Here is a 25,164-nt window from a genome sequence, read left to right as displayed (position 1 = left end):
GTGTATGAGTGCAGTCTTCAAATGTTTCTAAGAGTTCACCGGGCATAAGCAGAGTTAGGCAGGGGAGTCAGAAGCCTTCAGGATTTAGAATTCTCAAGAGAATATAGTATGTCGGCACTTATTATTATGCCACCAGAGTGCTGCCTTCTTATCCTCTCAGTGATGTGAATTACATCATTTAACTTAGGGATGAATCCTACAGTCATCCTGCCCTGCCGGAACTTGGGTTCCGTCCAGCAGCACAGCTCACTTCACAGCAGCACAAAAGTCAGGCAGTTGTCACACTTTTCTGGGCTGCTGGAGCAAATGGCAAGAGGTACAGCATGTGCTCCAGCAGCTTTGGGGAGCTCCACAGGTGCCAGCAAGTTGGCAGCAGGGGAGGGGAGGAGGAGGCTTGTGGCCATTCTGAGAAAGGTCAGGTGGGGGAGGGAAGCGGGCCAGAAAGTGAGGCTCTCAGGGGCAGTCATGCACACCAGATCCTATCCCTCATGTTTTGGTCTGTCCACTCCCTTTCTCTCCTCAGACGTACCCCAGCAAAATGTCTAGCATATGTCCACAGAGACCCATGGGCGCTTGGTCAGCCTATCAGGGGGTAAGTAAAAAATACCTCCTGCAGGTATTCCAATCTCCACCACCACCACCACCATCAAAGAATGCATATCTTCAATTATTTTCATTAAAGATGCACATTAAGATACCATGATGGATATTTACAAGCGGGAGAAACGAAAGAATGGGTCAGAAGGTGACTGCGCCATGCTCATCCCTGTCAGTTAATGCACTGGGATAGTTCAGACTTTAAAATATCTTCTGAACTCCCCAAAGAGCAGGAAAAGACACAAGAAGAAAGACAACGGAGAAGCTAAGTGCCACTATTCTTTTTCCTTACTAACTGCTCTCTGGTGTTCAGATCAGGTCTCAATACTATTATGTAGCATTTGGGGAGGAAGATGCACCCCAACAATCCTAAACAAGAGCTCAAGATGGAGAAGACCTCCACGGCCACCATGTACTTCCCCTTGGTGCTCAGGTAGGTTGGGACAAAGGACACCCACACACTGCAAAATACCATCATACTGAAGGTGATCAGCTTGGCTTCATTGAACGCATCAGGCAGGTTTCGTGCCAGGAAGGCCACAGTGAAACTGACGATGGCCAGGAAGCCCATGTAGCCCAGCACTGAGTAAAACAGGATAGCTGATCCTTCATTGCACTGCACTATGATCTGATCCGTCTGGGACTGCATGTCATATTCTAGGAAAGGCGGGCAGGTTGCCATCCATACAACACAGATGCCCACTTGAAAAAGGGATGAGACAACAATCACTTGCACTGCCAGCCTCTTCCCTACCCATCTCCTCATCCTGTTTCCTGGCTTGGTAGCCATAAAGGCCACAACCACAGTGACGGTTTTGCCCAACACACAAGACACTGCCAAAGAAAAGATGATCCCAAAGGTTGCTTGCCGGAGATGGCAAGTTATATTTCCTGGTTTGCCAATGAAGAGGAAGGAGCATAGAAAACCAAGCAGCAGAGAGGACAGCAGGGCACAGGTGATTTTGCAGTTGTTGGCCCTGACAATGGAGGTGTTCCGGTGCAGAATGAAGCTCCCCATCACCAGCATGGTGGTCAAGGAGAAGAAGAGGGCAAAGGAAGTCAAAACAACTCCCAGGGGTTCTCCATAGGATAAGTATGCAATGGTTTTGGGGATGCATTGATCATGCTTCTCATTGGGGTATTGATCTTCTGGGCACTTCTCACATTGATCTGCATCTGAAATTCATAATCAACGTCTCCATATTTCCAAAGTACACATTTTTTAATAAGATCAATCCTCATTGAAAAATATATAACTGTTTCTCTGCCAACTGCCAGTCTCCTTCTGAGCTGATATTAAGGATGCCAAATTTCATTTGCTTGTCAGTCAAAGTGCACACCTTCATTTTATTTATTTATTATCTGGTCTCCCAACTAAGGCGTAACTGGCAATAATGTCACTGCCAGTTGCTTCCGGTGGTACTTCAAATAGGTGGACCATGTGAAGTGGTGCAGCAGAGGACAAATGTTGAGAAAATACTGCTTTAATACATTTTTTTAATAAGTGATAGGACTAGACTACCAAAATATTAGGTATTTGGTGCCAGTGGGTAGCCTGCATACTTTTTCTTACCAATCTGTGTTGAAATCCTCCCTTCGGGACACTGTGCGCAATCATAGCAACAAATCTGTTTCCCCAGCAGGACAACCCTGCTGTATCCAATATGGCAGCTCTCGACACAGGTGGAAATGGGCAGCAGCTAAGAGAACCATAAAGAAGAATTATAGTAATGAAATAAGATGTTTTCTCCTCACTTCTATGATTCTCAGGACAAGACATAACAGGGGAACGAAGCAGATGTTATCCACCTGCCTATCCCATTCAGTAAAGCAGTCTGCTGCATCCCACAGATTAGCTGGGGTCTAGGCAGAAGCTACCCAGGCTTCGCGCACTGGAGAGGACACTCCAACTTCGCCATACGGCGTCGGCACAACACGGGAAGCAGCAGTTTACCGGTTATAAGTCTTTGCTCGATTGGCGTAGAGCATGACGCCAGGGGCTGCTTCCGACGGTGGGAGAGATCATTGCATCTCATTGGGCAGCTACCGCCCGCCTTAAGCTGGGCAGTCCCCAGCCAGTAAGGTGTTGCCTCACCACGGTCCGTTAACCTCATGGGGTGCGTGGGGTTTAGGGTGAAAACCGACAAGCAGATCGACAACTCTGCACCATGCAACAGAAAACAGAAAACTACTGCCCTAAAGCTGGGCACCTGGAACGTTAGGACAATGACACCTGGCTTCTCTGATGACCTGCAAGAAATAGACGACGCACGCAAAACAGCTGTCATCGACATGGAGCTGAGCAGACTGCAGATGGACATCGTCGCCCTTCAAGAGACTAGGCTGCCAGATTCCGGATCTGTCAAGGAGAGAAATTTCTCATTTTTCTGGCAGGGAAAACCACCAAATGAAACCAGGGAACATGGCGTTGGCTTTGCGGTCAGAAATACCCTGCTGAAATCCATCATCCCACCTACTGTGGGAAGTGAAAGAATTTTGTCCCTGCAGCTCCAGTCATCAGCAGGACCTATCACCCTCATCAGTGCTTATGCACCGACTCTGTCGTCTCCAGCAGAAGCCAAAGACAAATTCTATGATGACCTGGCCACCACTGTCAAGAAAATCCCTGTAAAAGAGCCATTGTTCATCCTCGGCTATTTCAATGCTAGAGTTGGTGCTGATAACAGTTCATGGCCCACTTGCTTAGGTCAGTTTGGCACTGGGAGGATGAACGAAAATGGCCAACGCCTGCTAGAGTTTTGCTGTCATCACGGTCTCTGTGTCAGCAACACGTTCTTCAACACAAAGCCCCAACATAGAGTCTCTTGGAGACATCCAAGATCAAAGCACTGGCACCAGCTCGACCTGATCCTCACCAGATGCTCCAGCCTTCCCAGCATCAAGATCACACGCAGTTATCATGGTGCTGCCTGCGACACTGACCACTCCCTGGTGTGCAGCAGAGTGAAACTGCAAACAAAGCGACCGTATCACACGAAAAAGGAAGGAAGACCTCGCATTGATACCAGCAAGACCCAGGATCAGAGAAAAGTGGAGGAATTTGCACAAGCGCTTGAGGAATCTCTTCCAGGCCCGGCCGACGCAAACACATCCAACAGATGGGAACATTTCAAGAATACCATTTACAACACCGCCTTGTCCATATTCGGCAAGAAGACCAACAAGGCGGCAGACTGGTTTGAAGCCCACTCTGAGGAGTTGACACCAGTCATTGAGGAAAAGAGGAGAGCTCAAGCAGCATACAAGGCCTGTCCCAGTGAGCGCAACCTGCAGGTCCTCCGAACTGCTCGCAGCTAAGTCCAACAGACTGCCAGGAGATGTGCTAACGACTACTGGCTCCAGCTCTGTTCCGAGATACAGATAGCAGCTGACACGGGCAACATCAAGGGGATGTATGATGGTATCAAGCAGGCCCTAGGTCCAACACAGAAGAAAATTGCCCCTCTGAAGTCTGCCACAGGCGAGGTCATCCAGGATCGGGCGCAGCAGATGGAACGCTGGGTGCAGCAATACTCTGAGCTATATTCCAGAGAAAATGTAGTCACCGAAGAAGCACTGAACAACATTGAGTGCCTGCCTGTGCTGGAAGAGCTTGACAGTGAACCAACCCTAGAAGAACTTCACGTGGCCCTGGACTCCCTTGCCTTTGGCAAGGCACCTGGAAAAGACAGCATCCCTGCTGAAGTCCTAAAATGCTGCAAAGAGATCATTGTCACTGAGCTGCATGAAATCCTCTGTCTCTGCTGGAGAGAAGGTGGAGTACCTCAAGACATGAGGGATGCAAACATCATCACGCTGTACAAGAACAAAGGTGACAGGGGTGACTGCAACAACTACCGCGGCATCTCTCTCCTTAGCATTGTAGGAAAGCTGTTTGCCCGAGTTGTACTAAAGAGGCTCCAGGTACTTGCAGAGAGCGTCTATCCAGAATCGCAGTGTGGATTCCGAGCCAACAGGTCCACCACTGATATGGTATTCTCCCTTAGACAACTGCAGGAGAAATGCAGGGAACAATGACAGCCACTCTTTATAGCCTTCATAGATCTCACAAAGGCTTTCGACCTGGTCAGCAGAGACGGCCTCTTCAAGATTCTCCCCAAGATTGGATGTCCACCCAGGCTCCTCAGCATCATCAGATCCTTCCACAAGGACATGAAGGGCACTGTTGTCTTCGATGGCTCCACATCAGACCCTTTTGACATCCGAAGCGGAGTGAAGCAGGGCTGTGTTCTTGCACCAACCTTGTTTGGGATTTTCTTCGCTGTCCTGCTGAAGCAGGCCTTTGGAACTGCAACAGAAGGCATCTATCTCCGGACCAGATCAGACGGAAAGCTCTTCAACCTCTCCAGACTGAGAGCAAAATCCAAAGTCCAGCTGAAATGTCTGCGTGACTTCCTCTTTGCCGACGATGCAGCTGTCACTACCCACTCTGCCAAAGATCTCCAGCAGCTCATGCATCGTTTTAGCAAGGCCTGCCAAGATTTTGGACTGACAATCAGCCTGAAGAAAACACAGGTCATGGTTCAGGATGTGGACTCACCTCCCTGCATTACAATCTCTGAGCATGAACTGGAGGTTGTCCATGACTTTGTGTACCTTGGCTTAACGATCTCCGACACACATTCTCTCGATACCGAGCTAAACAAGCGCATCAGTAAAGCAGCTACCACGTTTTCCAGACTCACAAAAAGAGTCTGGTCCAACAAGAAGCTGACGGAACATACCAAGATCCAGGTCTACAGAGCTTGCGTCCTGAGTACACTTCTGTACTGCAGCGAGTCATGGACTCTTCGCTCACAACAGGAGAGGAAACTGAACGCTTTCCACATGCGCTGCCTCCGACGCATCCTCGGCATCACCTGGCAGGACAAAGTTCCAAACAACACAGTCCTGGAACGTGCTGGAATCCCTAGCATGTATTCACTGCTGAAACAGAGACGCCTGCGTTGGCTTGGTCATGTCGTGAGAATGGATGATGGCCGGATCCCAAAGGATCTCCTCTATGGAGAACTTGTGCAAGGAAAGCGCCCTACAGGTAGACCACAGCTGCGATACAAGGACATCTGCAAGAGGGATCTGAAGGCCTTAGGGATGGACCTCAACAAGTGGGAAACCCTGGCCTCTGAGCGGCCCGCTTGGAGGCAGGCTGTGCAGCATGGCCTTTCCCAGTTTGAAGAGACACTTTGCCAACAGTCTGAGGCTAAGAGGCAAAGAAGGAAGGCCCATAGCCAGGGAGACAGACCAGGGACAGACTGCACTTGCTCCCGGTGTGGAAGGGATTGTCACTCCCGGATTGGCCTTTTCAGCCACACTAGACGCTGTGCCAGAACCACCTTTCAGAGCGCGATACCATAGTCTTTCGAGACTGAAGGTTGCCAATACAGGCAGAAGCAGAGACATAAGTAAGGCAACATTTTACTTGCCTGCTCAGCCACTCCCTGGGCCCCCATGGGCTTACTCGGATCCATGCCAGCTAATTTCACTAGCATAAATCCAGTAGGTGTGTCAGACCTGGCCTGGCAGCTCTAGATCTTGTGGACGGCAGCCACCCAGATCATCCACCCAGCCTGCCCTCAGCCCAGCTGAATCACTGCCCTATTCTCCTTTGAACCGCTTCCACCTTCAACCTAGCTGTGCCAGCTGAGGTTCAGCAGACTGCCACTGCTGCCGTGGGCCTTCCTGGAGTAGCCAACAGCAGGCCCAGGCATACGTTAAGAGATTGTGAGATCTATCCACTTAATGCCCTGATAGGATTGTGCTGAAAATAAATGAGAAGATGGTTCCCTATTCCAGAGGGGACTCAGTCTAACAGCGACACAAGAGAGACCAGCTATAGGCACTTGGTGTGACACTGTACTACGAAGGAAGGAAGGGGACTGTTGTTCTCGCTCTACAAAAAATGAGAGCCACCACTTTAATTGTGTCACTTTGGTCACTTACTAGGGATTGTCTCATATAGCCCCTGAATACTTTGGCACCTTGGTTCCTTCTAGTTGAAGTAATCTTCATAATATCCCTCACAAATCTTTATTTCTTCTACAACTCTGTATTTCCACTTATATAATTCTTGAACTCTGTTAACCTTCTTTCTATCCATTTTGAGGAAGAAAAAGCTTCATCTGAGGAAGGGGTTGAATTAAGAAGAGAAAATGTGAGCTTAGAAGCAGTGAGGGAAGAATACAGGAAATCAAGATTTCAGACTCGGAGCCTTCATAGAGGCAAGACCAAAGAAAAGGAAGATCTAGCTACTATTGAGGACAGGGTAGAGGGTACCCATGGAAGAGGGTGGCCTGTGAAGCTGTCCACAGGGCCAAAGAGCCTATCTTTGGACAGAAGGATGTTCCTGAATTCCAGACTTTCTGTTCCTACTTTGCGTTTATTGAACCAGGCTTTGTTCACAGGTTTCTAAACTGCATTAAGCGGCCCAAGGTGGCCAATAGCATAATTTAAAAACAAACACCGAAGTCAGAAACACAAAAGAGAACTCAACATTTTGACACAGATAGAACAGCAGGCGTAGAAATGGCTGGCATAAGTCGAAGGAGCAAAAAGGTGAGGAACCAGTTAAAAAAGAGGGATAGGGTACTGGGAGACGCTGGTGCTGCTGGGATCCACCTCCTCTGTGCCATCATCTTCCATGCTCCAAATACCACGCTGTCCTCCCCCTCCCCGGCCCTGCTGCCTTCATACCAAGAGTGGCAGAGCCTGTAGTGCCACCACCATGCCTGCTGCTCCTCTGCCCATTTGTGGCACAGCAGAATCTTATGGCACCCCCACTCTTGTACCATGATAAGGGGCCTTATGGCAGTGATACAGATGGAATTGGTCAGACAAGACCCATAGGCCATCAGGTGGTAAGGCATCAGAAATTTTTTCCTTACCTCTCCCAGGCCTCCTGATTGCTCCCCCCAATGGATGTAGCATAAGCCTGCTCCATCATCACCAGTGGTGGGGAACAGGATTAGTCTCTCAGTGGCCTCTTTCTACAGTGCACTGAAGCGTAATAAGAACATAAGAGCCCTGCTGGATCAGACTGCTGGATCAGGCAATGCTGCATTGGATGGAATTGGGTGAAAAGATCACCAAGGACGTGACACCCAAGATGACAAGCCCAACTTTGCTTTGCCTCTCCTTTTATAATCCTATTTGTGATGATATTTTTGCTAGCCTTCCTGCTACACTCAGAGGGCATGGGAAGGCAAAACAGCCATATTTTAATCCCACCCCAGTCAAGGCTCTCCCAACTTTGAGAGAGCTGGTGACTGGGAGGGACCACAGCTCAGCACCAGAGTGGATGCTTTATATACACGATGTCCCCAGTTCCTAACAGTGGTGAAGAGAACAACATGTGGCTTTACTGTGGAGCATCCCATGCTAGAGGTTGCATGCTCATCTGACATGACTAATGACAAGTAGCCCAGAGAGGAGACAGACACAATGGTATAAAGCCAATGCTAGCAGGAATACACTGGCTTTGTTTTCAAAGAGCCTAGAAACCACATATCTATTAAATCACATGCACCACACACCTGCTGAAACTTGTGGTTCCACACAATGGCACTTCCATCAAGGATGAATTCTCTGCCTGCAGGAGCCTTGGGGTCTATCCTTCCAACTTGGACTCTCTGGAAGGTTTTGTTGGGGAATGTGACTGTGTTCATGATATCAAATCCTGAGGCCAATTCCCTGTTCTCATCAAAAAATATTTCTTCCCCAGCACTATTATTAAAGCGGATGGTTCTCAGGAGACTGTGAAGCTAGGTGAGAAGAGAAAATGTTTGCACCATGGATCAAATGTTGAAAATGCAGTCAACCTATCATAGACTACAAGTCCCATGGTCCCTGGCAGCGGGCTGTTACGAGGAAGAAATGCTAAAACACATATTGGGAAGATAATATATTTAAGAGAATTAAACCCCACTTTCTCAGGTTACCAAAGTGGCTCCCAACATATTTAGGGTCTAATCCTATCCAACTTTCCAGCACTGATGCAGCCATGCCATTGGGACATGCGCTGTATTCTGTGGTGGTTGGGGGCAGTCATGGAGGTCTTCTCAAGGTAAGGGAACATTTGTTCCCTTACCTCAGGGCTGCATTTCAACTGCATCTGCACTGGAAACTTGGATAGGATTGAGCTCTTCAAAATGTAAATAAAAAAAACACAAAAAGCAACTAAAAGGCATGACAGCAGGAGCAGCTTTCAATTATAAATCAAACAGTAAATAAAGAGGCTAAGCCAATAATGTGGGAAAGAAACAAAGGTTTTTAGAATCCACCAGGATGCTGACAGGAGGGTGAAGTCATTGATTCAAAAGGGAACTTCTGCAGTTCTAGGACTGTGACACCATCAAGCTAGCTTCAGTTGATTGGCACACAAAGGAAGATCCCCCAGATGACCTCAGGGATGGGCCATCTCATAACTCACTCAGCAGCATGAAGTCAGAGGAGGAACAGACCGCCCCCCACCCCCCACCCCATAATTCCCACCTTTCTGCTGGCACAATCCTGCTGGTGGCCAATCTGAAACTCACTGCTGGCAGTGCACAGCTTTCAGGCAGTTGCACCAGCAACAATAATATAATAACATAATAATATACAGTATTTATATACCGCCTTTCTTGGTCTTTATTCAAGACTTTATTCAAGGCGGTTTACACAGGCAGGCTTATTAAATCCACGCAGGGATTTTTACAAATTGAAAGAAGGTTCTCTCTTTCAAGAACCACCACATTCAAGGTGTTACGCTCCGATCTGGTTTAACATTCTGGCCTCCATCCTCCCACGCTCCAAGCAGATGGAACAGCTCAGCTGCAGCTTGCCAGCTGCTTCAAGGTCGCACGGTGCCGGTGGCCTCGAACTGGCGACCTTGTGGATGTTAATCTTCAGGCAAATGGAGGCTCTAACCTCTAGACCAGACCTCCTGCCCACTATGTAACAACACTATGTAAACCCACAGAGAGGCTGTCACGCCTTCAAGGCCTTCACTGCTCTGGCATCTTGTGGATCATAGGATTGAACTGAGAGTGTTTTAAGAATGTTATAGAAGTACACAATCTTCCTTGAATGTGAAAACAAGAAAATCAAAAAAGGTATCATGACACAGTGTGCCCAGCACAGCATCAATTTTGATGTAGGCATGAATACTTCTCAGAGAAGAGGAAAGTAGGAGGGGGAAACCTCTAAGAGGCACAAACATTGGATTTACTTTCTCCAAAATATTTCAAGACCTTGAAGTGAAAGACAAGTGAATGCCCTTCCTTGACACTGCACTTCAAAATGCATCGAGCCAAATAAATCCAATTTTTTTTTTCCATTTACAGGAGTTTTCCTCTCCTTTCTTATTTGTGTGGTTGTGAAGGAATCAAAATGGCTTTTTGGGGTTTTTTTTTTGCCATTTTTTCCTGTGTTAAAACTGCAAAATGATTGCCTTTTCCTAAGGACTGGAGTTAGTCCACTTTATGGATCCTTCCTTTAATCTGAAGGAAATCAAAGATGTGAAGGCTTCCCAGTGGATAAGAGAAAAGTCCTCAGTACTGCTTGAGCAAATCAGCAAATTGTTCATGTTGCATCCTCCCCCTTTCCCCTAACCCATGACCTTTAAAAACTTGCCTTGAAGCAAGGAAAAGATGGGTGTTGGCTACTTGCCCTCCAATCCTCAGCAGGACTTTAGACTTAAGGGCAAATACCTAAAAGGTTTTGATCAAATGTCAGGTGCTGCTCCACTAGCTTACAACACTTGCAGAAGGAGCATGAGATCTCTGCCTGCATGAACTCATTAAGATCACTACTGCAGACAAACAGCTGGGGGTGGGGACACAACTTACCTGCCATGGTTGAAGTTTCAGAGGATTCCACCCATCTCCATTGCCCGATAATTTCTGTTTATGGTTCAGTGGATACATGGCATGGAGAGCATGTGCCACAGCATAAACAGCATTGTATATAGCGTAGCTCTGACCAGACATTCCCATTTCAAACACAGGTCCTGGGAGACTAGTCAGCTTCTCCTCCCCTGTACAGTTTCCTTTTGGCCCATAAATACTATATATTGGAAATGAACAGAGAAATACACTGGCCCAAAACCAATGGATAAAATACATCTGAGACTGATAGGGATTCAGGTTTTCAAGGAAGTCCTGAAATCCTGGAACCATCTTTGTGTGGAAATTGAAGGACAGGGTGCCATTGAGGGATTTTGGTGTGAATTTATCTGAATCCTGAACAGCAGTGAAATCCCATCTAGAAGTTGTGATCCAAACCCTTTCCAATGGAAACATAGAACGAATTTCATAATTTACTAAAATTACTCGCAATCCATCCATTGACTGGCCGTCCCCATAGACAAGAATGACGTTGCTTTTCTTTGAAATCCTAATGGTATCAGCTATCCTTCTAAGGGTTTTGCTACTGGAAACAAATGAGTAACTCCTTAGTGGTGAAATCATTTGTGTGAAAGCAATACAGATGTTGTTCTGGAGGAGCTTTGGTTTCAGAGCAAGAAGGAATTTTTCTCCACTCTCATCATCTGTTACAAGGAGGCCAATCCAACTCCATCCAAAATGCTTAAGAAGCTGAACAATCCCTGCAGATTGAGGATTTTCATTTGGAATCATCCGAAACAAAAAAGGGAGCCAAGTTTTGTAACTCAATACAGGGCCAAACGAGGTATAACTAAGCTAAAAGGGAAAGAACAAATGTTGAAAAATAGAATTCATTTCCCAGCACATTTTTAATGAACAGAATATTCTTTCTCAGATAGGGAGGATTGGGGCCCTGTCTATTCAAGAAACCCATAATAACTGTGAGCTGAAAATGGGATACGGCTCTACACTCTGAATAATGCTTTTTCAGGCTCACAAATATTGAGAAATACACTAGTAAGGTCCTGGAGGATACTTCTCAATTTCTCTGTGGCTACAGCTGTTCCTTCCTAGGAATACCATACCTGTGGAATCTTGTAAACATTTAAGATGTTGGCCATATGGGCAGAATTTTCGGAGGTGAGTCCACCAATGACAACAATTAGCTTCTTCTCCTTATCACAGTTGTAATTTAGAGATTTCCCCGTTTGTGTGAAGAGGAGATCCAAAGTATTTGTGTAGGCTCTCATTACACTGAAATTATTGTTATAGAGTTTGTATTCTAGGGAGGTATTTGATAAAAGACTGTAGTTCCTGTTGATCTCCTCAATGGCAAAGAGGAAGGCAAGGACATGTTGATAGTTTCTAGGAATTAAACTACAAGGAAATTTTCATGTAATTTTACATCATTAGCTCAGAGAAACAAGCACATTTCACATCCATAAATTCTAGCTGACTTGTAAAAGGAACCAGTGGCTAACAGCCCAGTCCTATCCTTACCCCTCCCACTGCTGCAGCCACATTGAAACAGTGCATGTTGTATAAAGTGGGGGGGGGGGTAGAGATTTAAATCCCCTTCCTCCTCCATGAGCCTCCCACCCAACAATGGTTCTCCTGTGCCAGCAAATACATTGGAGCAGGTCTATGGAGAGAAAGGGGTGGGAAGGCTGCTGTCAGAGGGGATAAGATCCAGTGCGCATCTCTCTGTCTCATTCCTCCCACTGCCCAGTGCCACCTCTCTCTCCTCTGTTCCTTGTTGTCCAGCGCACTCCCTGTCTCTCCCTCTGTCTTAACTGCCTCAGTGGATGCTTTTGTGACTTCCCACCAATGCTTGGGCAGCGTGCTACTCAACGCACTGCTGGAACATGCCTTACAGCCATTTTTCAGCAGTCATTGCCAGCAGAGTGCAGATTCCACTGGCAGTGAGGCCCAGTGGGATTTGGCCATAAATATGTGAATCAACCCCATTGCAAAGCCTTGAGCTTAACAGGATATTCAATAGCTGGTCATCATCTTAAATTTGTCATAAGCCATTTCCATGCTGTAGTCCCCAAATGATGTACTTGTATATCTGAAGTGTTCCTCATCAATATTCTAGGTTTGATTTGCATAAATTACGTAGATCAAACTAATCAGGCTAACCACACTACCAGAGGACTTCAATCAACAAAAGTACATACAATCCCTTTACAGTAGAGTCTGGTTGTACCATATAGTTGGGTACAGTCATGTCAACCAATAGAATGGATACAAATCCCCCAAGGATCATGTAATCTGCAGAACGAGGAAAATTATGTTGACTCGTAGACTGCCTGCTGCACATGGAGTTCAAATTCTTGCTGAAAATACAAGGCAGCAAGAGGCAGAGGAGAAGTAGGTTCAAATTCACTCTGAATACCAACACTGTTCGGCCCAAACCCCAGCTGCATATCTGCATTGTCACCTATACGCCTGCCAGTGTGATTATGACTAACATCTGTTGTGATCAAAGCTATAGAGAAGAAACAGCCACAGAGAACTGAGCAGCCTTTAGCAACACAAAGATATCAAGTGGAGATTTTAGTGTAAGGGCTAAAGGAGTTTCATGATTCCATCTAACAAAGCCCTGCCCGGCTCAGTCTAACCTGTCCTATCTCTGTGGCACACGTTGGCCTGACAGGAGTCTTTATACATGGTCTTTATTCCCTGAATGTCGCGGAGCAAAAGCTGTTGAGGGAAACAAATTGTCTAGTTTGTCTTGCTAATACATCAAGCAGCTTGCAGCTGTTCAGGAACAATCCCAGAAGAAGCCAAGTTCAATCGTAGTGATTTTGATAATTAGAGGATAAATACTCACATCTCCCAAAGCTTTACAGTTTCTGCTAATCTGCAAAACATATTCTTTTGCTTTGCTATCCAAGAGGCCTGGCTGAAAATTACATGGCATCCAAAGGGGGCCCATCTTCCACCCCCATCAGCATCACCACTGCCTGCCTCATCATCAAAAGTGGAGCAACAGGGAGGACAGACTCCCAGGATCCTCTGCTCCCAGACCATTTGGGCAAAAGTGGAAACAGAGGGAGAGCATTTATCAGTGCTGATCACACCCTTTCTCAGCTGCTGGTCCTTCAAAGCAGGTTGGGTAATAGCTGAATAGACTTTAAAAATAATAATAATCAAAATCCTTCCAGATTCTGTGGCACCTGAAGTCTTTGGGATGGTTCTCTAGAAGCAACTTCAAATGGGACTCCCAAAAGAAACCCTGTCCTGAGTTTTTAAAAAGATTGCCACAAACAGGCCCCTCCCCCATAAAGAGAACCGAAGACTTTGGGACAGGGTAACTACCAATTCCAGCACACAGCAGGCCACCTTCCTGTATTTCAGGTACAACGAGAGAAATAAGGGTGGATTTTGAGGAATCAATCAATTCTTCTCTCTAAAAACAGGTTTTAAAAGAAAGGCATCTCAGCAGGACAGAAATCAAAGGTGCTTGCTCCTGAGAAGGCATAAGTGAAGGGGAGTGTGTTGGAGGGGGTGGGGGAGACTTGCATGGCCAATGCGGTGTGTGACTATTAAGGCAAAGAAAGGGATTAGGATTGGGACAGCAGGGAGGGAAGCCTCCAACCTAAAGGAAGGCAAATGGCACCAAGTGGCTAAGAAGCCGAATTAGGCTATCAGCAGGAAATAATCCACCCAGAGGCAGACTAGGGCTCAATCCTATCCTCAGCCATCCTGCACAATGCAGTGCTGCTGCCCACTGTAACCCGTGGGCCAGCTGGGAGAATGGACTAATGAAACAGGGTGATAGGATATCAAGAGGGACCTTCGTTAATTCTGGGAGATGGGAGCCCATAAGTTGGAGAGGAAATCCCCTCGTTCTAAGGCTCCTAAAAGATTAGTGTCTGAACATTTTACTGGGACAAAGATCTTGCATTTTCCCCTGACACAACAAAAGCAGAGGGCCCCCTTTCATGTTGCAGAAAGGAAGTCACAAGGGGAGCAAGCAACAGCTCTCAGCACTCTTGCTCAATTGAGGACAGAGGAGTCGGCAAGTCAGCAGATGGACACACCTGCCTCATGATCAGGACCTGAGTGCCTCTGAGGGTGGGGTACTTCGGAAGGAGGCTTTGAATCTGTCACCTACCCCAATACTCAAGGGGCTGATTGACTGACAACAGCATAGCTAGAGGGGTCCAAAACACCCCTCTAGTATTTCATGGAGTCTGACCATGCTGTGTAAGCGGCCCCTCCCTCTCGCTGCTGAAGCCAGTGGAGGCAGTGAAAACAACACTGAAGATATGGAACTGTACAGTAGGTGATGACTGCAGCCCCCTTTTGGAGCATGTAGGGCAAAAATACTTGGCCTGTTGCCTGAGGTGATCCTGAAGAGGTTCAGTGAAGGACATGTGGAAAGGAAGAACTGGAGTCTGGTGAAAGAGGAGTCAGTGGGCTTTGCATCTGTGCTTGATGCTGAAGGCTAAAGCAACAGATTTATTCTGTTCTTTGTTCATTCAGGTCCCAGCCCAGTGGTGGGATTCAGCAGGTTCTCACCTATTCTATAGAACCCCTACCTAATCCAGCTGTTGGTTCTAAGAACCGCTTGCTGGCCAGGGAGCTCACGCCTTGAAATGTCAGGGCTAACCCTCCTGGGGGCAGCAGCCGTGCGGGGCCAACCCGTCCCACGGGAAAGGGGGTTGCTCCCAGTGGGTGCCGAGGCTGCTGGGGCTGAAGGGGCGAGCCGGACACGGCCAACTGGAGTCTCCCGCGACGCGGCTGCCACTCACCAGCCCTTGCGAGCTCGCTTTTGCAGCTCCTGCAAAAAGGGCACGCCCACAGATGCAGACTGCTGACGAGGGTGAGAGAAGCAGCCCAGCTGCCCGCCCCGCTCCTCCCCTCCCCGGCCGAGCTGGCCAACTGGCGAGTAGACTGCTCCTGGAGGCTCCTTGGGCTCAGCTCTCCCGGTGGGTTGGGGGCGCCGGTGGGACGAAGAGGAGGGTGCCGGATCAGCTCCCGCCCAAAGAGCCCCCACTGCCCCGGAGGGCAAGCCCCCCCCCCGCCGCATGTCCATGGACACACAATGGAACTTACCTCTAGGTAGGCACTGAGCACAATCCTAACTACGTCTACTCAGAAGTAAGTCCTATTTTGTTCAATGGGGCTTACTCTCAGGAAAGTGTGGTTAGGATTGCAGCCACTGTCAATCAGAAGGCAAAGAAGGAAGCATCTCATCCTCATCCACACTGAGGCTGCACTCCTAGCCACACTCTCCTGCGAGTAAGCCGCTTTGGCTATAATGAGACTCTATAATGAGTAGGCATGCATAGGCTTGGGCTCTCATGCTGCAGTAAGCTTTGTTGACTATAATGGGACTTACTTCTGAGTAGACAGGCATAGGGATTGTGCCCTTACTTCCCACAAGCACAGGACTGCACCATGGGGTTGGTTTTCATCCTTGGGGTTTGGGAATGCAGTTTTGTGCCTGGGATCTTTTCATTGCAATACATGTTGTTACACAACAATTGTATAATACACTATCAGACACATAGAGGCAATGCTCCCACAGCTGAAATTCCTCAGGTTAAAAAAAGGCAGGAACATGGCACAAAACATTACTTCATTAAGGGCACAATCCTATGCAGGTCTTCTCAGAAGTAAGTCCTATTGTGTTCAATGGGTCTTACTCCCAGGAAAGTGTGGATAGGATTGCAGCCTTTGAGCAGAATCCTATGCATATCTACTCAGAAGTAAATCTCATTATAGCCATTGGGGCTTATTCCCAGGAAAGTGGAAGTAGGATTGCAGCCTTAGGGCACAATCCTATGCATGTCTACTCAGAAGTAAGTCCTATTGTGCTCAGTGAGGCTTTCTTCTAGCACCTGTGCAGTCACAATGCAGCCCTGAGGTAAGGGAACAAATGTTCCCTGCCCCCCACCACAGGATGCAGTGCATGCGCTATTGGTACAGCTGCACTGGCACTGGAAAATAGGATTGAGTCCTAAGTCCTCTCAACTGTAACTTTCCAGCACCAAGTCCTGGAGGTCTCCTTGTGACAAGGGAATGTTTGTTCCCTTACCTCGGGACTGCAATGTGGCTGCATTGGCTCTGGAAAGTTGGATAGTCCTTAGGCTGCAATCCTACTCACACCTGGGAAGCAAGCCCAATTGACTATATAATGTGATTTACTCCTGTGTAGGCTTGCATAGGATTGGGCTGCTATTTCCAGGTAAGTGTGCTGAGGATGGTACAGTTAGCATTGCTCCTTCTCTAGCAGAAAAGTTCCTTTAGGTTATTCTCCCCCCCCCCCCCCCCCCCCCCCGCAAGTGAAATGGCAGGCTGACTAGAAATTGAAGATTTTTTGAACAAGTTTGCAAATTGGGTTTAGGTCTTATCACCTAATGAAGAAGAACTGGAGAAGCACTGGGAAGAACTTGTGATCAGGGTGAATCTCAAAACCTGCAAGGCTTGTTACATGTGCTGTTAATTTTCATTTTTAGGCTGGGTTGTGGGTGCTTGGGCACCTACACAGCTGCAACACTTTTGAAGGACTGTGGTGGGGAGGTTCTGCCTCACCTGCCTCCCCACCCACTGTAGGCCCCTGCTTTGCACTCCCTGGTCAGTAGCAGCCCTCAAACTTGTGGGAGAATTGCCACTAGAGTAGACCAAAGTGATGTGTATCTGCTGTTGCCTGTTGGAAAGCAACCTAGAAGAACAGTCCCCTCATACTTTTTTGCTCATTAGTGAAATGATCCTTCAAGGCTTCCATTCTCTCTCAAACCCTGGAATTCAACAACTCCCCTTGAACTTGTTGGGCTTCTGAGTAGACATGCATTGGATTGCAGAGTTGGAAGTTGGAAGGGGAAGCTTTAGCGTTCAGTGGAATTCTTTTTAGGGCTGGGTGGTAAAAGCAATAGAGCAGCATTTCTCAACCAGTAGTACTCATACCACCAGTGGTACTTGAGGTGGTGCCCAGTGGTACTCATGGCAGGACTGCCCCCCCCCCGACCTCCACTGCCTGGCAGTGAGACCAGCAACATGATGCAACAAACAGTGGTAGAAGGCTCAGTTCTGCTGAAAGTGTGTACTGTACAGTATAGGAGTGCAGCTGTAGTCTTTCAACTTCCTTTGCGGCAGACAGTTAAAGCTGAGTTGCTCATTGCTCATTAGGACATAGAACCTGTTGTTAATTTATTTGAATCCCACCACTGGTTAAAGCATCTATGCTGGCTTGGGTCTGTACAGATTGGTTTATTTGTTGCTGTACCATTGCCAACAGTTTTTCCATATTATCTTGCATAGTCTGTTTCCAATCTTTCCCTTTCAATTCCTTTTGTATTAATTTTCCAAGTCCCAACTCTGATGCTGGCAAGCTTTGGACTTTCACTGTTTTAGCCGACATCTTCATTCTTCCTTCCCTCTGCTCGCAATGTTCTTTAAGACTACTAGATGTCCTCAGTGTATTATCTTCCTTGTTCCACTTAAACACAAATCCAGTTCTTGCAATGTCTTTTTAAATCCACTAGATGTCACTAGATGTCACTGGTGCACTGTTTTTGTTTTATTTTTGTTTCTTTTATCTACTGTGTTTATACTTGTAGCCTTGGCAACCGCATTCCTCAATTCGCAGGAATGTCAAAACATCAGCCGCACTCCCAAACTAAAGTAGCAAACCAAGGCAATAAACACTCCAATGCACAAACTTTATCCAAGGACAGTTAATTTATAATCCACCGAAATTCAAAGTTGTAAAGTTGTAATTATATTTTCAGATAACCATAACAAGCTTGGTAAATCTCTTCTACGATTTCTCCTCACACCGATAAACAGCTGGGGGGGAACCTCCCCCTTCCTCTTCTTCTCACGGCAAAAAAACCCCAAATTACGCAATCAAACTACTCAATCCATGCCAGGCATACACAAAAGGAATAACACTTACTTAAGTCTTTCAACGTCTTTCCCTGCTGGGGCCTTCAGCTTGATTCAAAATGAATTCTTCACCATTGCTGCCAAGATGGCGAAATCTCCTGGGAAAGCCCCCTGGCTGGGCATTATCTCCTCAGGAATCATGCCATCACATGGAGGAGTTTGTCTCTCCTGACAAACAATCCTCAGATCTCCTCGGATCCACAGTTTTTGGGAAAAAACAAGGTGCCTTTCAAGAGCCCGAGAGAAGCACGTCTGCTGGCTGGCCCCTCCCCCCATTCCATTGATACACCGATGGAAGAGATATCTAAAGAACTGAATCCAGTGAGAAGAGTGAGCACTTTTCATCTGAGAAAACATGAATTATCAAGAGAAATTTATGTGAAATTCATCAGAACCTTTTACAGAGATAAAGTACTGAAGGCCTCACAGGAAAAGGAATGGATAGCTTATGACAATAAAGTCAAAGTTTTGAGACATATTCCATGGAGATTGAGGAAGAAGAGAATGAGAAAATAACGAATGTGGTGGAAATGGACAGATTTTCAGAAATTTTGGATCACCAATGAAGACCGACACAAACTGAGCAATGGAAACCTTTTTATGCTTGGCTGAAAATGAAGTTTTAGAAATATATGATAGGGCATTTAGATGATTGTAATACAATCATTTGCAATATAATACATAATTTGATATGAGATGATAGATGAATGCTGAATGAAAAATGATATTAAGAGGAAAATTTAGAAGAGGAAATTGATTAAGATACATAATGATTTATTAGTTTTAGTGATATATGATGATATATGATTTCCTGCACCCTTTTTTTGTGTGTGTAGTGAAGTGTTATTTTTTGTTTTTGTTTTTTCTGTTGTGTGTTTGTTTATATTTGTTTTTGAAAAATATTTTAAAAAATTAAAAAATATTTTAATATTTTTTAAAAAAATAATAGAAAAAGGACATGAGGGATGCAAACATCATCACGCTGTACAAGAACAAAGGCAACAGGGGTGACTGCAATAACTACCATGGCATCTCTCTCCTTAGCATTGTAGGAAAGCGGTTTGCCCGAGTTGTACTAAAGAGACTCCAGGTACTTGCAGAGAGCGTCTATTGTAGTGTGGATTCTGAGCCAACAGGTTCACCACTGATATGGTATTCTCCCTTAGACAGCTGCAGGAGAAATGCAGGGAACAACGACAGCCACTCTTTATAGCCTTCATAGATCTCACGAAGGCTTTCGACCTGGTCAGCAGGGACGGCCACTTCAAGATTCTCCCCAAGATTGGATGTCCACCCAGGCTCCTCAGCATCATCAGGTCTTTCTATGAGGACATGAAGGGCACTGCAGTCTTTGATGGCTCCGCATCAGACCCCTTTGACATCCAAAGTGGAGTGAAGCAGGACTGTGTTCTTGCGCCGACTTTGTTTGGGATTTTCTTTGCTGTCCTGCTGAAGCAGGCCTTTGGAACTGCAAAAGAAGGCATCTATCTCCGAACCAAATCAGATGGAAAGCTCTTCAACCTCTCCAGACTGAGAGCAAAGTCCAAAGTCCAGCTGAAATGTCTGCATGACTTCCTCTTTGCTCACTCTGATCCACCCCAATGTCAGATTATCAGCACCAGAGAATCCTGGAGGTCTGCTGCCTCTTGGCCAGCACCACACACCATTTCCAACAGCAGCCTGGCTATGAGTAAAATCGTATCACATTTTAGAATGTTGGCAGTCAGACTGTATTACCAGAAACCTAGCACAGCCCAAGCATAGGATTGGACAGTTGATCAGATAATAGCAATCTGCATACTGAACAAGATTTATTGGGGGGGGGGGGGGAAGGCACAAGATAAGAAACCCCACATGGTCACTCCAACTAACTAATCAGATATGTTGCCCCTTTTAGGTGAAAAATGCTTGTTGCACCTTTCTTTTCTTCCAGTTGTTTGCCTGCTTCTCAGTCTGCCCTGCCTCCTTCTAAGGAGTAGCTCTCTTGTCCTTTATTGTTGCTCCTACATCCATCAGCAGTTTCCACATACGGTTTTGTTGTGAGCAATTTAAGATCAGGTGACTCTGTCTCGGCAAATGTATGAGCGAGTTATGGCCCAAACCTAGCAAGGCCTTACTCTGACAGACATTGTAATCCAGCAGTATAAGTCCCAAGCTAATAGCAGGAGAGCCGCTGCACCATTTGGCCACCATTTGACCACCATTTGGCCACCAGGGCAAATGGCCAGAGGGCAGGCATGGTGAACAGCAGCCTGCTGATCCTCCTATGTCATCACCAATAATTTGGCATCACTGATAATTTGGCAGTAGAGGTTCATCAGTGGAGGATCATGGGCAGATTGGGGCAGGGAGCGGGTCAGGCTGGGGGCTGTTCAGAGGTGAGAGGAAGAGGATCTTGGTAGCACCCATAATGCTGAGATACTATCCCCTCTTCCCAGACTACACCCGCCTCTAGGAGTCTCCTCAGATTTACACTAGCAAAAAACTTCCAAGGAGACCCATTGGAGACCAGGTGGCTTATGGATTAAGTAAAAAGATTTTTACTTACCTCTCCTGGACTGTCTGGTGCCCTCCCACACATAGCATGTTCCACACACTCCATCAGCAGTACATGCTCTTGCCTGGCAGAGGAGAGGACTTTTATTTTAGTTATGGCCCAGTTCTGAATAAACAGTGCACAGAGGGGTTTATGACAGTGGAACAGTGGAAATGCATGCAGCCACTAGTGACAGCTCTGGTAGTCTCATTTTGCTCTCCAGCAGCTTTGGCAAGTGCAACAATATCATGCAACAATGGATCCAAGCACTTTGGCCTGAATCCTGATACTTCTGCCAGTGGAACATGCAATCTGCTGGTGGTCCGTAAATGATAGGATTGGGCCATAAAACATTGTAAAAAATTCTACTATATTACACAGTTATGCCATTAGAAAGTGCACAGGATCCCTCCACTGAAAACATTTTTGCCATGTGTACGCCATTGGCAGACATTGTGGGAGTGCCATAGCGCAAGGTAGCACTGCTCCCAGAAGATAGCTGGAACTGCCAGAGCAGATAAGACAGTGCTGAGAGTGGGGAGAGGGCAGGTGGGACGCTATGGGTGTGGATCCGATGGCATGTAATGGGTCCTATTCCTCTTTTCTGCAGTCTCCCTACCACATTTCTCTCCACAGACTTGTACCAGTGATTTTGCTGTCACAGCTCTGAGCAGGTGTGTTGTGGAATGGGAGGCTTATGGTGATGTCAGGAGATTTAAAGCCACTTTCACCTCCAAAGACTCCCTATCCACCCCCACCCAATATAATTTGTCCATTTTTTGTGTGGCTGCACCAGTGGGGGTGGGGATATGATTGCACTCTACAAATGCATTCTGTGAATCACTTTTTCAACCAATGCTGCAACACTGTGGCTCCACTTCTAGTGTGACTTGCAATGCATCCCAAGGTTAACAAGTAAAACTTTCTCTTTTTTAGGTTGCTTTCCTATTGCACTAGCCATGCAAAAAGGGAATCCTGCCTCAGCTGTCTGCATGGTTTTTCTTTTTTTCCTTCTTACCCCTGTGTCTCCACACTGTCGGACAGCCACTATTGATGAATGCAAGAAAAGTAAGAGATTTGTACCAGGGCATGACTTGGCCAGTCAAGGTTTTGATATAACCAGTTTGGAGCACAAAGAATACGATGTGATGGACTTCAGTGAGTGGCAGAAATTGGACGGCAGCTGCATCTTGTGTGAAAATCCATTGCTGGAAGGGAAACCACTCCAGAGACTTCCATTGGCCATCACTGAATGGAAAGCCAACACTGCATGCCAGCAGAAAGTGCAACACTCAATACACCAGTCAGCTGTTTCTGTAGCTAAGGGGATGACAAAACTGACTGTAAAAAATGACTGGAAGAAAGAGCTGGATGTGGAGGTGAACTCCAGTGCTAACGTACAATGGGCTTTTACAGGATCTGCTTCCAGAATGGCTGCCTTCATCAGAATGAAGAATACACGGGACACGTATATTTTCCTTCTCCATCATGCTTCCTGCTCATACTACAAGTGAGGAAGACAGTAGGGAGCTGGGAAATGCAAAGGGCTGGAGTGGAAGGAGGGCAGGGCTAGCAATGTTAACTTTACTTGCTGGGTGGATGTCATGGGGACGCACCCCACGACGGGAAGGGTGCACCCCCAGGGACCCAGCCTGGCTCGAGGGGCTCACCCGCATGAAGGGGGGAGGCGACCTACCTGGGGAGCAGCCGCAGGGGCGGACGCGAGCACCCCGCAGCTTGGTCGGCATCAGCCCCAGGTGAGACGCCTGTCCTTCCTGCGGCCCGACCTGGCCCAGGGATGCCACCGACAACGGTGGCGGAGGACCCGCGCCTTGGCCCCGGTGACAACAGCGGCCAAAGGGAAGGCACATGAGAGGTGGCTGGCACATGGGAGAGGGCTGGATGGCAGGAGGTGGGGATTCCTGGCCTGGGGGAACCCAGGAGGGGCAGAGCCTCATGGCTGGGTTCCCACAGCCTCACCTGACCTGGAAGGGGCAGGGCACCAACATCTGAGGCAAAGCCTCATAAGGAGCTGGGAGGGCAAGAAAGGAGGAGGCAGGACATGGGCAGGGAGGACGGCCCGTGAACGAAACAAGGCCGCCACCTCTTGCCCCCAGGAGAGCAAGGTGGGAGCCCAGGGAGGAGGGAAAACGGGCTGGACAAGCCATGGAGGAGGCCCTCCCACCTGGCACCCCAGGGTAAGTGGAAGGGGGAGGAACCCAGCAGAGGCGCCGAGGGCTGGACCAGGGATGCTCCAGGACTTCGTCGGCCAGTGAGGCAACTTGGTGGGGCATCTGCGAGGAAGAAGGGGGGAAGGAGAGAAGAAACTTGTTAGCTGAAGGGTGTTGTAACGACTCTCATGAATGGAAAGATACTCACCCAATTAAACCGTGTCAAAAGGACCTGGACTGCTGCCCCTGCTTCAGCTCAAACAGCGGGTAGGCAACAGGGGACCCCAGGAGGGGAGGAACCCCAGAATGGACATAACAGTAGGGTTTGAAAGCTGGATGGAAAATGGTGATTTCCTTAAAACTTACAGAACCTTCTTAGAACCTTGTTGCTAAATGCTGTCACTTCTGCACATTTTTGTTTCAGTGAACTGCGAGCAGCCACAACATGCCATTTTAATTTGGAGCTGATTAACCTGCTAGCACTCCCAAAAATAATATTGAGGACCATACAATGAAATGAATTGGCAGAACACCAGGCACTAACAAAAGGACTTTGTCCATTCATTGCACACACAACTTATTTATTTAAATCAAAACTGCACTTGCTGCAATGAAATGCTGGACTAGGTAGACATTTGGCTGGTCTGATAGGGCAAATCAGTTCTGAGAATTGTATCTCTTTGATAACTGCAGGATTGTGAAGAAAAGCCCATAATGGATGATATTCGTGTAATTCCCTATCAGCTCTCTGAATGGTCTTCCTGTGTTATTTGCAGGTTCTGCATCAGCAAAGATAAGTCAGCTGGAAAGAAGTTTGAAAACAATGTACAGATTCTTCCTGAAAAGTATGAACCCAACTCAAAGATGAAATATCACAACCTAATTGAAACCTATGGAACTCACTTGATAACAGAGTTTGACTTGGGAGCACGTGTGAGCTATCTGACAGCCCTCCCAGTGTGTCTGATGGTGCTAAATGGCTACAACATCTCCGAAATCAGTGTTTGCTTGGAAATTGAGGTGGGTATCAGAATTGGTTTTGCAGAAGTGACCAAGAGTCCAGACTTCCAGACATGCAAAAAGAAGAAAAAAAGACCTGTTTTTCAATTTGCTATTCACTGAACAGATGAGAATCGTTGAGGGTGGGCACACGTCCATTTTCCCAGCTGTCAACTACCCAGAAGACTCAGTAGAGTGGCTCGAGAGTGTCAAATCTCAGCCTAACCTGCTTTCCTACTCCCTAGAGCCACTCCATACCTTAGTCAATAAGAGCAACCCTCGGAGGGATAGCTTGCAGCAGGCAGTGAGTGAATATGTGAGAGAAAGAGCTCTGTGAGGAACTGCACCTGCCCACCAAGGGTCCAACATGGTTCCTGGGACCCCTGCTCCTGTGAATGTCCCAATAACAATTTCACCAACTCCATGTGCTGTTCGCAACAGCGAGGCCTGGCCAAGCTGACAGTAGCAATAGAAAGTGCCAGTGGTTTGTGGGGGGACTTCATCACAGGTTCCGACGGCTGTGTCAAAGTGCTCTTCAAAGATAAATTAATGTACACACACACTGTTTGGAACAGCAATCACCCAGAATGGAATGCCAACTTTGATTTTGGAATCATCTAGTTCCTAAAAGATTTATCCAAGCTAGAACTGCAAGTCTGGGATCAGGACTTTGGATGGGATGATGATCTTTTGGGGAAATGCTTTCCATCTCTGATACCTTGGGATTCAACCCATCGTGAATGTCACCTGAATCATGGGCGCCTGTATTACACGTACCACTTGGCCTGTGGCCCCCACCTTGGAGGCCCTTTCTGCAGGGATTATATCACTGTGTGGCCAAAGGGGGGAAAATAATTTCACAATGAATTGACAAATCTGTGGAGTAAATCATTCCCTCCTGGAGGAGTCAGTGGAATTTTTTCAAGCATGGTTGGTCTCTGCCTTTTCTGTGGGGGGTGTCCTTTCCACCTGCTATCCTTTCCACCTGCTATCATTTAATTTGCCAAATCTGCAGCCACTTGCCAATCAAAGATTCATCTAGCTAAGATTACAGCACACAATACATTTTCTTAGACCT

At 47.1% G+C, this 25,164-nt stretch overlaps 1 protein-coding gene and 1 pseudogene across 1 annotated transcript; one reads left to right on the top strand and one right to left on the bottom strand.

Moving 5' to 3' along the window:
• Positions 1 to 862: 862 nt before the first annotated feature.
• On the bottom strand, positions 863 to 22,874 carry LOC136653520 (vomeronasal type-2 receptor 26-like). The gene is made up of 2 exons (XM_066630411.1): positions 22,613 to 22,874; positions 863 to 1,773 (listed from the first exon to the last, which is right to left on the bottom strand). Exons 1-2 carry the CDS (start codon positions 22,872 to 22,874, stop codon positions 863 to 865), a joined length of 1,173 nt encoding a protein of 390 aa, XP_066486508.1.
• A 208-nt stretch (positions 22,875 to 23,082) lies between these two features.
• LOC136653519 (perforin-1-like) lies at positions 23,083 to 24,941 on the top strand (annotated as a pseudogene).
• The last annotated feature ends 223 nt before the right edge of the window (positions 24,942 to 25,164 follow it).

This window comes from Tiliqua scincoides, chromosome 5 (assembly GCF_035046505.1).
Source record: "Tiliqua scincoides isolate rTilSci1 chromosome 5, rTilSci1.hap2, whole genome shotgun sequence".
NCBI classification, from domain to species: Eukaryota; Metazoa; Chordata; class Lepidosauria; order Squamata; family Scincidae; genus Tiliqua; species Tiliqua scincoides.
The sequence above is the reverse complement of the archived record's forward strand: the minus strand, read 5'-3'. Positions and strand labels throughout refer to the sequence as shown.